The sequence below is a fragment of the Rhinatrema bivittatum genome, unplaced genomic scaffold, assembly GCF_901001135.1.
Source record: "Rhinatrema bivittatum unplaced genomic scaffold, aRhiBiv1.1, whole genome shotgun sequence".
NCBI lineage: Eukaryota > Metazoa > Chordata > Amphibia > Gymnophiona > Rhinatrematidae > Rhinatrema > Rhinatrema bivittatum.
The window spans coordinates 181,049-196,591 of NW_021820455.1; the positions used below are offsets into that span (position 1 = coordinate 181,049).

At 47.9% G+C, this 15,543-nt stretch overlaps 1 protein-coding gene across 1 annotated transcript in view; it reads right to left on the bottom strand.

The window, feature by feature from the left end:
* Positions 1-10,545: 10,545 nt before the first annotated feature.
* The window catches only part of LOC115081636 (E3 ubiquitin-protein ligase TRIM39-like), a 115,480-nt gene continuing 110,482 nt past the window's right edge, over positions 10,546-15,543 (bottom strand). The window contains exon 9 of the mRNA XM_029586059.1: positions 10,546-11,555. Within this exon, the coding sequence (XP_029441919.1) occupies positions 10,942-11,555 (614 nt within the window). The 3' untranslated portion in view covers positions 10,546-10,941. The remainder of the gene's footprint in view (positions 11,556-15,543) is intronic.

Genomic DNA, 15,543 nt, shown 5'->3' on the forward strand with positions numbered 1-15,543 from the left:
GCCATGGCCAAGGGCCACACATACATCTTAGCTCTATTAGACATTTCCGCAGCCTTTGACACGATCAACTACCACACCCTAATTGACAGTCTGTCTGAAATTGGCATCTCTGGGATCCCACTCACCTGGTTCAAATCCTATATCAGTAACAGACAATTTAAAGTCAAAATTGGAAATCATGAATCCAAACCTAGCAACATAACACGAGGCATACCGCAAGGTACCTCCCTTTCCTCCACACTTTTTAACATCTACCTCTTGCCCCTCTGCCACCTCCTCGTAAATCTCGGACTCTCGCACTTCATATACGCCGACTATGTGCAAATTCTCATACCAATCACAGACTCCTTATCCAGTGCACTAAAAAATGGGAAAGTGCTCTCTCCTCCATCAACAACCTACTTACACAACTCAACTTAGCACTAAATGCCAACAAAACAGAACTCATGGTCATTGCACCCCAACATCTCAATCCCATACCCACGTTCGCCAACACCTCCCAATCCTTCCCAGACTTCTCACAAAACGTACGAAACCTAGGTGTCACACTAGACACTCAATTTAACCTCCAAAAATTCATTAACTCCACCCTTAAAGAATGTTATTTCAAGCTTCACACACTCAAAAAACTAAAGCTAATCTTACACCTCAATGATTTTAGAACAGTCCTCTAGTCACTCATTCTATCCAAACTAGACTATGCAAATGCCCTACTCTTAGATCTTCCTAAAAACTTTATTACCCCCCTGCAACTGCTACAAAACGCTGCTGCGTGCATATTGACCGGCACACGCAAAAAGGAACACATCACCCCAATTCTCAAACAACTCACTGGCTCCCTGTCACCTCCAGAATTAATTTTAAGTTACTCTCTCTCATACACAAAGCCATCCACAACCCAAATATGCTCTGGTTTACTGATTCTCTACAAATACGCTCCACTACAAGACCCACCAGAACACCCTATCTTGCAACCATATACACCCCTTCCCCCAAACTCATTCATCTTACATCCACCAAAGAACGATCACTGTCCTTAGCAGGACCCACACTTTGGAATTCAATGCCCACCGACCCACGCCAAGAAATTTGCCCAAAAAAATTCAGACAAAAACTTAAAACTTGGCTGTTCACACAGGCCTACACATGATTCCCTCCTCCCCCCCCTAAACTTTTTCACTCCGCCCCCCAGATAAACTTCTGAATTTTCCTGACCCTCCTGCAATACTCAACCCCTCCCCTCACATTAAAATCTTTGTCCCACCACCCCCCCTCTTCCCCTCTCTCTTTCAAAGTACTTAACCCCTAAGCTATTCATTCTTCCTCCCCCCTGCTATACACCCTCCTATAATATTGTTACTTTTGATTTCAACACGTCATACTCCCTTATCTCAGCGCACCCTATCTTTTCTTTACCTCCAAAGTATTTCTCATCCTGTAAAACGTTGTTTCTTAACATACCCTAATGGCAATTTCCTGCCTTATACTACCCTCTCACCTTTAATTACTGTACATAATGTTTGCACCGTTTTGATTGTACATATTGTCGTTTAATAATTTTGCCTAATGTCTTTTCTCATTTAATGATTGTATATAATATCCAAACCTTAATATCCTCTTTACCCTAATTTTATTTCCCCCTTCCCCCTCCCCCCATGTCCCCTCTCCCCCCCTCTCCGTTTAACATCAGTTTCTCTGTAAAAGCCCTGTCGGCTGCATTCCTGTTTTAAGGAAACTGATGTGATGTTTCTAACGAACGTCGGTATATAAAAAAACGTTAAATAAATAAACAAGCTTGGAGTGCACTTACTAAGGGTCACATAATCCTGGTTTATATGCTCTGGAGAGGGCTTTTGAATCATGATACGCTTGGCCCTTACTAATTCAGCTTCCAATTGTAATATCTTGGCATTTATTTTCTCTGGCGCGTTCTTGACAGAGAACCCAGAGGCGGACTTTGCCCACCTCCCACCACTGAGCGAGGGAAGGGAAATCCGCCTCCAGGCGGTGCCAGTTCACCCAGAACTCCTGCACAGCCGCCACCAACTCCTTGTCCACCAGGAGCGAGTTGTTGAAGTGCTAGTGGGTCGACCTGGGCTGCGCGGGGCTGAGCATGACCCTCAGGACCACGAGGTTGTGGTCCGAGAGGGTGGCCATCTCCACTGTGCACCCTGTGGCCCAGTGCATCAGCCAGCGGGACAGATACCACCGGTCGAGGCAAGTGTGACGCACGCACTCCCCCTCCACCTGTACATAAGTGAAGCCGGAGCAGGCATCCGGGTGCTGCTCACGCCAGATGTCCATCAGAGCACTCTGCAGGATAGCCTCCTTCAGGATTTTGGCCTGTGAGGCCCTCCACTCATGGCTCTTGCAATCGAGCAGGCCGAGGGCACCACTTCCTCATCGGGATCCAAGTCACGGAGACGGTCGGACAACTGGTGAAAGAATTCCGCCTGCTCGGTCACGGGGCAGGGGGCGTACACGTTGACGCAATTCACCCTACAGTCCTTGAGCCACAGCCTCACGTGCAGCATCCTGCCCGGCATAACAGCCTCCAAGCCGAGCACCTCCGCCTGCGGGTCCCTCGAAATCAAGATGGCCAGCCCTCCCGAGGTGTGACTCAAGGTTATCTCTCCGTCCCACTCCAGACACCAGGCCGCTTCTGCGTCTGGAGTGGTGTGGATCTCCTGTAAAATGGTCAGAGAGTACCCGCCGTGCTTGATGGCAGAGAGTACCCAGTGCCTGCAGAACCCAGTCCCATAGCCTTTGGCGTTAAGGGTACAGAACATTAAAGCCATTCTCTATCAAGAGGGGTGTTTTGGGTATGGGCACGACTGGCTCCGTCACAGAGCTCGCCGGAGAGTGCATGGTTCATGACCAAATCTTTCCTTGCCCGGAGGGAGGCGGCTCACGAGTGATGCCAGGCCACTAGCTTCACAACCCCCTCCTCAATACGCCACGGACTTTCAACCTCCATAGCTGAAGGAAGCTTCTTCGGCTGGCGTTGGACTCAGGAGGGGGTGCCTCGGGCACCTCGTGGGCAGGGCGGGAGTACCTGACGCTAGCTACTGGGGACAGGAGTGAGAGGGAGGGCTCTGATCCCCGCCTCCGGAGTATCACAGATTGCTGGCTCCTCCCCCCTGGAGGAGCATATCGCTAACAGAGTACTACTCCCTAGCAGATATCTAGCAGATTGCCAACTCCCTATCAAGGGTCCTTGCAAGATCGTTAACAGATTGCTAACTCCTTCCCTCTGGAGGAGCAGAATGATAACAGTATGTTGGCAGAGAAAGACCATTTGGCCTATCTAGTCCGCACATTCATGCCATCTATTCAGCTTTAAAATCCCTACCAGTCCCTCTGAGATCCTCTCTGTTTAAACACATGGCTGGATTACTGTAAAACCATGTACAAGGATCTTACAAGATAGGGACGTCTACAAACTCCAAATGATTGAAAACTCTGCTACACGGCTGACAAAAGGATGCAAGTTACACAACCATTTCACACCAGTGCTAAACAAACACACTGGCTTCCAGTGCCCTGCAGACCCACATTCAGAGCCCTGATACTGAGTCTCAAAGTCCTAAGAGGTGACGGACGTAACTATTGAAGAGAGAGAGACTGTCCCTATGCACATTTCCAGAGCACTAAGACCCTTACACTGGTTTCCAGTGCCCTGCAGTTCCACATTCAGAGCCCTGATACTGAGACTCAAGGTCCTAAGAGGAGATGGACGTAACTACTGGAGAGAGACTGTCCCTATGCACATCCCCAGAGCACTAAGACCCTTACACTGGTTTCCAGTGCCCTGCAGACCCACATTCAGAGCCCTGATACTGAGTCTCAAGGTCCTAAGAGGAGATGGACGTAACTACTGGAGAGAGACTGTCCCTATGCACATCCCCAGACCAGTAAGACCATTACACCTGCTTCCAGTGCTCTGCAGACCCACATTCAGAGCCCTGATACCAAGTCTCAAGGTCCTAAGAGGAGACAGACATAACTACTAGAGAGAGAGAGAGAGAGAGACTGTCCCTATGCACATCTCCAGAGCACTAAGACCCTTACACTGGTTTCCAGTGCCCTGCAGTCCCACATTCAGAGCCCTGATACCAAGTCTCAAGGTCCTAAGAGGAGATGGACATAACTACGAGAGAGAGAGAGAAACTGTCCCTATGCACATCCCCAGACCAGTAAGACCCTTACACTGCCTTCCAGTGCCCTGCAGATCCACATTCAGAGCCCTGATACTGAATCTCAAGGTCCTAAGAGGAGACGGACGTAACTACTGGAGAGAGAGAGAGACGGTCCCTATGCACATCCCCAGACCACTAAGGCACTCACAAGGCACCTCTATTAAAATCTTTCTCGGGAGCAGCTCCTGCCTTATGGAACTCCCTCCTAGAAGAGCTCTGCCAAATACCCACTCCCATTTCAGGAATCAAACACAAGCTTGGCTTTTCCACCAGTCCTTTAATGCAGACTCTTCCTCCTATGGAAATGTGACTGAGAAACCTGCAATGAACTGCCAACTCGCCACTTAGAGCCCGAGCATGCTGCTAAAACATAGCGTTCGGTTTCAGAGCCCTGAGCACTGAGCGCAAGTTACATTTTATTTTATTTTTTTATTTATTTAAGTTTTTCTATACCGGCATTCGCGATAAAAATCGCATCATGTCGGTTTACAATTAACAAGTAGATAGGGAACAAAAGGCAATAAATAACATTGATCTAAGTAATAATAATAATAAAATAATAGTAATAGTAGTAAAAAACGTTAAACAAGAGAAGGCTAAGGAATGCAGTTACAATAAAACAAGGGAGTAATATAACTTGGATCAGAGAAAAGAAGCAGGGGTTTAAATATATATAACATATATGCCAGTCAATGTGCTTATAGCGTTGAAGAATTGCCCTTATGAGGTAGGGATATTAATTACTATGATTAAGGCAAAGTCTGAGCGAATAGGTAATAATGGAATAGGTTTAGTTTAGTTCAGGAAAGGCTTTCGTGAATAGCCACGTTTTAAGTCTTTTCCTAAATGTAGGAAGGCAGGGTTCCTGTCGCAAATCTGGTGGGATGGAGTTCCACAATGTTGGTCCTGCAGTGGAGAAAGCCCTGTCTCTGGCGGTTATGTGCCTCATGGATTTGGAGGGTGGTACTTGTAGGGTTTCTCTATAGGACTCTCTGATTGGTCTTTTGGACGTGAATTTTTTGAGAGGAATTTGAAGGGTGAGCTGAGAGTGTTGATGTATAGCTTTGTAAATAATGGTTATGGACTTATATATGATTCTGTAATGAATTGGCAGCCAGTGCAGATCTTTGAGGATTGGTGATATGTGGTCTCTTCTCCGTGTGTTAGTTAATATTCTAGCAGCCGTGTTTTGGACCATCTGAAGGGGTTTGGTGTGAGATGATGGAAGACCTAATAGCAAAGAGTTGCAGTAATCTAGTTTCGAAAAAATTATTGATTGTAGAATAGTTCTGTAGTCATGAAAATGGAAGAGTGGTCTTATTCTTTTTAAGACTTGGATTTTATAGAAGCAGTCCTTAGTAGTTTGATTTATGAATGCTTTTAGGTTTAACCTGTTATCCATGATAGCTCCCAAGTTTCTTACTTGTGGAGTTTGTAAATTGGGTGGAGGGTTTGTGTCGATGTTACTGTTTTCAGATGAAATTAGGAGGAGTTCGCTTTTTGAAGAGTTTAGTATTAGAGTTTAGTATTTATTTTTAGTATTAGAGTTTAGTATTTATTGCCAAGAGTTTAGTATATAGAGTTTAGTATTTATTGTGTCATTGTATATTTATCTAACGTAGGTATTAATACGGATTTAAAGTTCTGACATAACGCTGTGCCCGTTATTCTAGGTCAAGCTGCAAATAATCCTGGATTATGTGCTCCCATTTTACTTATTGTACCCTGGGTACAACAAGAATTTCTTATTCAAAAAGGTGGGTAATAAAAGCAAATAAAATGTGTGCCTGCGCTTTAATAAAATGAGTATTGGAATTATGTGGCTCCCTGCATTGGAAGAATGCGTGTGCACAGAGATGTGCTGTATTTATAAACACTGCGACTCCTGCCACATAATTCACTAAATAAACCCAAATAAATAAATATAAAATATATGTGTGCTTTTATAAAATGAGCATTGGAATTATGTGGCTCCCTGTATTGGAAGAATGCATGTGGGAGTGTAATTTAGGGCAGAGATGTGCTGTATTTATAAACTCATAATACTGCTGTCACTTTACAAGCAGCGACTGACACTCACTCTTAGGGTCCCGCAGGCATAGATAATGCAGGCTTTCTGCTCCTACTGTTAGTAACCAGTCCCAGCTATTTACACACACCCAACAAACCAAGCTAAAAAAAGCTTCACTTAATCACAGTGTGGTCCCTTCAGGGCATTCTTTATGCACCAAGAACCTGTCTGGTTACATTTATCCTTCTCTTCACATTCTGATGACATGAACGCTCTTCAGGTTTATCTAGAAATGTTTGCAAAATGTTTATAAAAGTATGAGATGCAGGTGACATCAGATGCAGGCACAGTCTCTCTCTCCATTTTGCCAATCTTGAAAGATAAAAATCAAGATCAATTAAATATGTCCAACTATAGACCCATTGCTTCTTTACCTTCAATGTCTAAAATTATTGAATCGGTTGTTTTTCGTCAACTTTCAGACTACATAGAAGACAATAATTTACTTCATGCAAACCAGCATGGTTTTCGAAAAGGCCATAGTACCGAATCTCTATTGATCTCTTCCTTCGATACTATTACTAGAGGATTTGACTCAAATATAGACTACCTTATGGTGTTTATAGACATTTCAGCAGCATTTGACACTTTGAATCATGACATTCTGTTGCTCAACCTGGAACAAATAGGGATAAATGGTACAGTGAAAAAATGGTTTAGTTCTTTCATTTCTGGTCGAATTCAAAGAATAACTGTGGGTAACTCAAAATCTGAATGGTATGCTGTGAAATCTGGGGTCCCTCAAGGATCCACATTATCGCCGCTGTTATTTAATATATATCTGCTTCCATTATGCCATCTACTAACAGGCTTAAATGTGTCCTTTAAAATATACGCTGATGACATTCAGTTTATTGTTCCATTTACTGACAGCTGGAATAAAACCTTCTCCTTGCTTCATTTATATTTAACGGCAGTAAAAACTTGGTTGACACACAGTAGATTAAAGTTAAACACAGCAAAAACTGAATTGTTATTTTTATCAGTAGTGCGAGATTCAAAATTTCAGCCACCGACTACATTTACTTTTGACGGTCAAGACATTGAAATAAAACACAATGCAAAAAACTTGGGCACTATCATTGACACCAGATTATCTATGACAAACAACATATCGGCTGTAGTAAAAAAATCATTTTATAAGCTTCACACTGGCTTCCTATATCTTATCGCATTACATACAAAATTCTTAGCATTATACACAATCTCTTATACAATACAAATTCATTATGGCTCTGCTCTCTTCTCAGAATTTACAAACCAACAAGACAATTAAGATCAATGGATAAATGCATGTTAAAAATACCGTCTATAAAACTTGCACATTTAGAATTTACAAGAAAACGTGCTTTTTCTGTCGCCGGACCAACCCTCTGGAATTCCATCCTAAAAGAAATCCGTTTATTGGCAAATGTAAAAGAATTTAAAAACGCTTTAAAGACATATCTCTTTGCCGTTGCATACAATATCACCTAACAATCCTCACAGTTTTCTGAACCTATCGTCATGAATCACAAAGTTCCGCTATTGATTTTTTGTTAATCTGTTAAAAGCAGCTTTGAATGTATTTGTTCTATTTGATTTTTTTAATTTTTTTAATTTCTGTATTTTTATGTATGTTTTATTTTTGTAAACCGCTTAGTCAGACAGATCCTGTTTAATTTATTTATTTATTTTTATTTATTTAACACTTTTTATATACCGGCATTCGTAGGACACATCATGTCGGTTCTCAAGTAACTGAGAAAGGAAATTACAATGAACGAGGATAGAGGGCTAACTGGAAATAATTGGATAATATACGATACTGGATAAAATACGAAAGTACAAGGAGAGAGAGTCAACGAGCAGAGATACAACTTTGTTGAACGAAATGGAATTTGATTATCCATGTTAAGTTTAGATATGTATAAACAATGTTAAGGAGGCGTGTGTGTGCACTTATGAACTTAGCATATGAACTTATTTACAGTATAAAGGAGGCATGTGCACGAATGTACAATTAAAAGCAGGGGCAGGGGGAGTAGGGAGGGAGGGAACGAGGAGGGGAAAGGAGAGGAGGGTACATTAAGGCAATGGTATATCAATTTGCGGTATATCAATTTTTTTTTAAATAAATAAAAATAAAAAAAATAAAGATTTTCAATCCATCTTCAGCCCATTTTAATCAATCGATTTATTTCCTTTTGAGTCCGTCCATGATTGACATAGAGAGAGACACAGAAATACAGAACAAGGCAACACAGTAAATGAGAAAAAGTCCCAAGTGGTGCATCCAGTCTGCCCAGCAAGCTTTTTTATTTAAGTGTTATTCTTAGGGCAATCTTTGCTCTGTGCAGGATCCCCATAAACCCCATCTAATCTGCTCAAGTTCCTGGTGAAATGCTGTCAGGGTGAGCCCCAAATGTCAGATTCTGTCCTCTACACCAGTGGTCCCCAACCTTTTTTGCACCAGGGACCGGCTTCAAGCAAGACCATTTTTCCATGGCCCGGCAGGGCGGGGTGGGGGTGGGGCAGGGGCGGGGCTTTGGTCATATGGGGGCGGGGTTATGGAGGGGGTTGGATTTTAGTGCACACTTATCATTTAATTATGACATTTATAATGTGAATGTGACTCAACTCACCATAGGTTCAGAATGAGTGGGAGCACTGGGCTGGTTTCCCTTGTTTTCCAAACTTCACACCTCTCTCCTCCACCTGACGCCTTCCCTCTCATGACCTCCCCTGGCTGTGACCAAACCAAGCTCCCAGTCATTCTCACACTGACCCTCAGGGCAGGCTCCCATGCATTCTCACACCACTCCCTCCCCATCCCCCAGGCATGCACACATCCATTCTCACACACACAGACCCCGAGGCAGGCACCCATTCATTTTCACACACACACAGACCCCCAGGCATGCACCCATTCATTCTCACACACACACACACATACACCACACACAGGCAGGCACCTATTCTCACACATACAAACCCCAGGAAGACACCCATTCATTCTCACACACATACACCCCCAGGCAGACTCCCATTCATACACATGCACACACTAAAGGGAGACCCCCTCTCTTTCTTTTGCCAGCAACCTCGGAGCCTCTCTCATTCCTCTGCTGTCACTGATGCCGTGTGGCTATTGGGGAGGCGCTGATTGCTGATTCTGGCACTGAAGCCCATTCTGCTGCCTCCTCTGTGTAGGCCCCATGGGTTTCCACTTCCTCCATGCTGATCTCGTACATTGTGAGATCTGCATAGAGAAAATGCTACTCTTGCACATTCCCAAAGATTACATGTGCCTGCCAATCACTAAAAAGTAATTTATTTTTTTTTACCTTTGCTGTCTGATCTTAGTTTTCTAATTGGTTGGTCACAGGCTTTTTTGTCCACCTTCCCTTTCTTATTTTGTTGCCAATTCCTTTTCTATTGTCTTTTTTTCTATTTCTTTTCTCTCTATCTTCTTCTCTCAAACACACAGTCAGGTTCTCATTCTCACACGCATCTCTCTCTCTCACACACACACACACACACACACACACACACAGGCTCTCACTGTCACATGCTCTCTCTCATACAATCATTCATACACACAGTCTCTCACTGGCACATGCTGTCTCACACACCCAGGCTCTCTCTCACTCCCACATGCTGTCTTGCTCAAGTACAGGCTCTCACTGTCACATGCTCTCTCTCATACAATCATTCATACACACAGTCTCTCACTGGCACGTGCTGAGTCTCTCACACACAGGCTCTGTCTGACTCCCACATGCTGTCTTGCTCAAGCACAGGCTCTCACTCTCACATGCTCTCTTTCATACATGCTGTCTGACTCACACACACACACAGGCTCACTCTCACTCCCACATGCTGTCTTGCTCAAGTACAGGCTCTTACTGTCACATGCTCTCTCTCATACAATCATTCATACACACAGGTTCTCACTGTCACATGCTGTCTCTCTCACACACACAGAGGCTCTCACATGCTGTCTCTGCAAACATTCAGGTCCTCACTCCCACACACAGTCTCTCAACTCATCTCATACACACACACTCTACAGACCCTCAGCCTCTCTCTCACCTCTGGGCCTCCTCTTCGTGGGTCGCCGCAGGATGGGCTCTGCAGCGGCCCTGATCTTCTCGGGCCGCAGCGGCCCTGCTACCGGGCTCTTCCTCTTCTCGGGCCGCTGCGACTTGGGATTCGCGGCGGCCCGTAAGCGCTGCTCCTCTTCTGCACGCGCTGATGCTCCTCCTCCTTCCTTCCCACGCGGTTCTGGCAACGTTTACTTCCGGGGCCACACAGGCAGGAAGGAGGAGGAGCATCAGCGTGTTTAAACGCAATCTTTTTCTTCGGGCCGTGGTGACGTGATCTCCACCACAGCCCTGCCGATCTGCCTGCTGTAGGCATGTCACTGCTCAGCTGCCAGTAGGATGAGGTCCACTGGTGGCCGCATGAGCCTCCCTGCACCCGAGGGCATTGGCTCCCCTCGGAATACCACTGCTCGTGGCACCCCCCAATACTCAGCGCCCTGTGTTTCCACCGGCCCTGGTGCTGGTCTGTGGCAGCGCCGCGGACTGGCAAAAAAACCCCAACGGCCCGGTCCGCGAACCGGTGGTTGGGGACCCCTGCTCTACACCCCTGGACTCTTTATTTATTTGGATTTATCTTGATGGCTTTTCATTCATAATAAAAAGCTAAAAAGCTAAAGCATAAGAAAAACAGACTTAGCACTAAAACACCACACATACAAATAAACTTCCCAACACAGTAACCTGGCACTGGGAGGATCCTCAGAGCTGCTTTATAAGTACAGAAGAAAGGCAGGAGAGTGCCAGTGAGGGTGTGGGAGAAGGTGTAGAGATGAGATTTATTCTCTGCATTGTAAAATGAAACTTCCCCTGCCTCATAGTCCAGGAGAATCCCCACTGCCCGGGGTCTCTCACTCAGGGGGAGCTCGGTTATGGGGGAGGTGAGGGCCCAGCATTTACCTCCAGGGCACAGCCTCACTCCCCAGTATCCCTCCTCAGGTGTTCTTGAGATCTTCCCCTTCCTCTTCACAGAGTCTCTGTACACCCCCAGCTCACAGATACCTCCTTCCTCCATCTTCACCTCCACCTCCCAGTAATGTCTCCCCGAGGTGAAGCCCTTGCGCCCCAGCACACATTGATAAGAATCAAATCTCCGGGGACTGTGGTGGAGGTTCTGCCTTGTCCCTCCCCATCTGACACTTTTCCCATCCTCAGACAGGAGGAGCTCAGGCTGCACAGTTTCAGGATCCAGAGTCACCGGCACTGCAGAGAGGAGAAGACATTAATAAACATGAGCACACACTCCTCATTGGCTCCTCACACATCTCTAACCCCCATTGGTTCCCTTTATCCTCCCCCCCTCACTATTTGAGTCCAAGGCACAAGGCTCTGGTCAGAAAAACAGAACAATTTCACCCGCGCCATTTTTTTAGAGCGCTGGGAGATTAAAAGACAAAACACAGCCTCGGATCAACAGATTGCCCAGTTGGACAAAGGCACGCAATCCGTAGGGAAAGGTACAGGAACCAAAGGAGGACCAGTATGAGACAGTCCTCAGCCAAAACACTGCACTATGGCAGTAAGGAATCACAATGGCCGCAGCCCGTGACCTTTAGTCCCCCCCACCTCAAATTCTCATTGGCTCCTCACTCTCCCACCACTAAACCTCATTGGATGCTTCCAGAGTCACTTACTTTGTCTATGAGAGGAGCTCTGTTATTGGCTGCCACTCACTGGCAGGGCTCAGACATACCAGTGATCCTATTGGCCAGAGTTTCTAATTGGCTAATTCACTGCCGGGCTTCCTATAACTCACAGCCCCATTGGCCTCCTCTTCCCATTTATGTTTCCTTTCTACTGAACCCCCTCCCCCACTACACCCTCCCAATAAAGGCAGGGGCAGTCCTTCGTATAAGGGGCGGGTGTGTGTCACCCCCTGCATGCAGTGTTGCCACCCTTGCTTATTTCCCGCGAGATAGGGTTTCTTTTCCTAGTTATTCGAGGGTTGCTTTTAATTGGGCGGGATTCGTGCTCTGATGGTGCAGTGATTGGCGGCTCCTGCGATGAGGCCTGTCTATAGCAGGCGCACCCTACATTATTGCTGCAGTAAGCCAATCAGAGTTGTAAACTTCACACCAGCATGTTATAGCCGCGCTCGCCAGGCCCTTACCTCCTCAGCGGGGTCCGGTGTTCGGCCGCGAGTCGCTGGATCCAGGGCCGGCCTGGCCGCATGGCGACGGGCTCTCCGCGTGGGAGACGCCGCCGAGCCCCACAGATGACTCCTCCCCCATGGGGGAACGCGCGCGCGCGAAGGGCGGGCTTTTGACGGCCCAGCACCCGGATGTGCTGAACCGCCCCCTGTCTGACGTCAGCACCAGCGGGGAATTTAAGCCGGCTTCTGTCCTTCCTGCTTTGCCTTGCAACGAGGTCACTTCGGTGGGTTAGTTGCTGTTCCAGGTGCTCCTGTTTCTGCTTGTCAGTCTCAGCATTCCTGTTTCGGATTCCTGTTGCCTGTCTTGATCACGGACTGTCTTCTCGCTTCTGATTCCTGCTGCCTGCCTTGATCACGGTTCGTCTCTCTCTCTCCTGCCTTCACTCCTGTTCCAGTCCCGGTCCGGGTTTTCTTCCACGCCAGTCCTCTCCTAAGTCCCAGCGGTCCGGGTTCCTACAGGCTCCTCCTGGGGGGACCTCGGACTTCCAGGGTGAAGCCACCTAAGTCCTAGCGACCCGGGCGTTCACAGCTCCTCTGGGGGCGTCGCGGGTTTCCAGGCGAAGATCCATCTACGGCTGTGCGTGTCTGCCTCCCGACCGCTTCCCAACAAAGGTCGGCCCAAGGATCCACTTCCGGATCATAACAGTTTGCAAGGCCATGGATCCGGCAGATCTCGCCGGCCTACAGGCCATCCCGGGTCTGGCTCAGCGTCTGGTCCAGCAACAACAAGTGTTAGACTCCCTGGCTGCCACCATGGAATGCTTGGCTGCGCGCATGGACGCCGAACCTCAGGCTCCGGTTCCGGTACCTGCACCAGTTCCAGTGGTAACACTTCATTCGCCTACGCAGCTTCCGGCTCCGTCCCGATACTCCGGAGATGCCAAGGCTTGCCGCGGTTTTTTAAACCAATGTTTCGTGCGTTTTGCTCTCCTGCCCAATCAGTTCCCATCGGATGGCGTCAAGGTGGCCTATATCTTTTCGCTCCTGGATGGACCGGCATTGAATTGGGCATCTCCCATGTGGGAGAAGAATGATCCGGCATTGAGTAATTTAAATCGATTTGTGGAGGATTTCAAGGCAGCTTTCGATGAACCTGCACGTCTGACGTCTGCGACCTCAGAGCTGCCCCAGCTCCGGCAGGGCTCGCGGCCCCTTGCAGATTATGCTCTGGAGTTTCGCACGCTCGCCCTAGAAGTAGGCTGGCAAGATGATGCTCTCCGAGGCGTGTTCCTGGAGGGTCTGGCAGCCCGGATCAAGGACGAGTTAGCGACCCGTGACCTCCCGGAGGACCTTAAAGGCCTCATCGACTTGGCAGGACGCATTGACCGGCGGCTTCAACAAAGAGCTAAGGAGGGGCGTCCTCCTCGACGATTGCCCTCATTCTCTTCTGTGCCGTCCAGGTCAGCGAACTCGGGGTCTCGGGGTCCCAATGCTCCGGCTGAAACTTCCACGGAGGAACCCATGCAACTTGGGAGGTAATCTTTGTCGCCCGAGGAGAGGCGGCGGCGTCGCGATCTGAGGCTGTGCCTGTACTGTGGCGGTAAAGGTCACTTCCTCGCACAATGTAAGGAACGGGCGGAAAACTCCCGCGCCTAGGTGTTCGAGAGCAGTGTTCCCTAGGCTGCCTCAATGCAGCTCCTCAATGTACTGTACCAGTGACCTTGAGATATCCCGGTGGTTCTTTTCAGACCCAGGCCCTCATTGACTCCGGGGCTGGAGGGAACTTTATTACGAAGGATTTGGTACAACAGCTTCAACTCGCCACACAGCTTCGAGAACCCCCCTTAAGGGTTACTTCGATTCAGGGTACACCCCTGTCTGGCCGTATTTCCACTGTTACCACACCACTTATTAGGGATGTGAATCGTTTTAGGACGATTAAAATTATCGTCCGATAATTTTAATATCGTCTTAAACCGTTATGGAACACAATACAATAGAGATTCTAACGATTTATCGTTATAAATCGTTAGAATCGTGAGCCGGCACACTAAAACCCCCTAAAACCCACCCCCGACCCTTTAAATTAAATCCCCCACCCTCCCGAACCCCCCCCAAATGAGTTAAATAACCTGCGGGTCCAGCGGCGGTCCGGAACGGCAGCGGTCCGGAACGGGCTCCTGCTCCTGAATCTTGTTGTCTTCAGCCGGCGCCATTTTCCAAAATGGCGCCAAAAAATGGCGGCGGCCATAGACGAACACGATTGGACGGCAGGAGGTCCTTCCGGACCCCCGCTGGACTTTTGGCAAGTCTCGTGGGGGTCAGGAGGCCCCCCACAAGCTGGCCAAAAGTTCCTGGAGGTCCAGCGGGGGTCAGGGAGCGATTTCCCGCCGCGAATCGTTTTCGTACGGAAAATGGCGCCGGCAGGAGATCGACTGCAGGAGGTCGTTCAGCGAGGCGCCGGAACCCTCGCTGAACGACCTCCTGCAGTCGATCTCCTGCCGGCGCCATTTTCCGGACGGAGAATGGCGCCGGCCATACGCGTATGGCCGGCGCCATTTTCCGTACGAAAACGATTCGCGGCGGGAAATCGCTCCCTGACCCCCGCTGGACCTCCAGGAACTTTTGGCCAGCTTGTGGGGGGCCTCCTGACCCCCACGAGACTTGCCAAAAGTCCAGCGGGGGTCCGGAAGGACCTCCTGCCGTCCAATCGTGTTCGTCTATGGCCGCCGCCATTTTTCGGCGCCATTTTGGAAAATGGCGCCGGCTGAAGACAACAAGATTCAGGAGCAGGAGCCCGTTCCGGACCGCTGCCGTTCCGGACCGCCGCTGGACCCGCAGGTTATTTAACTCATTTGGGGGGGGGGGTTCGGGAGGGTGGGGGATTTAATTTAAAGGGTCGGGGGTGGGTTTTAGGGGGTTTTAATGTGCCGGTTTGCGATTTTTAGATTTTTAGATTTTTCACGATTTTTCACGATTTTTCATGATATTTTACCCCCCCAAACGGCAACAATACGATTCCCTCCCCCTCCCAGCCGAAATCGATCGTTAAGACGATCGAGGACACGATTCACATCCCTACCACTTATCCTTCAGACT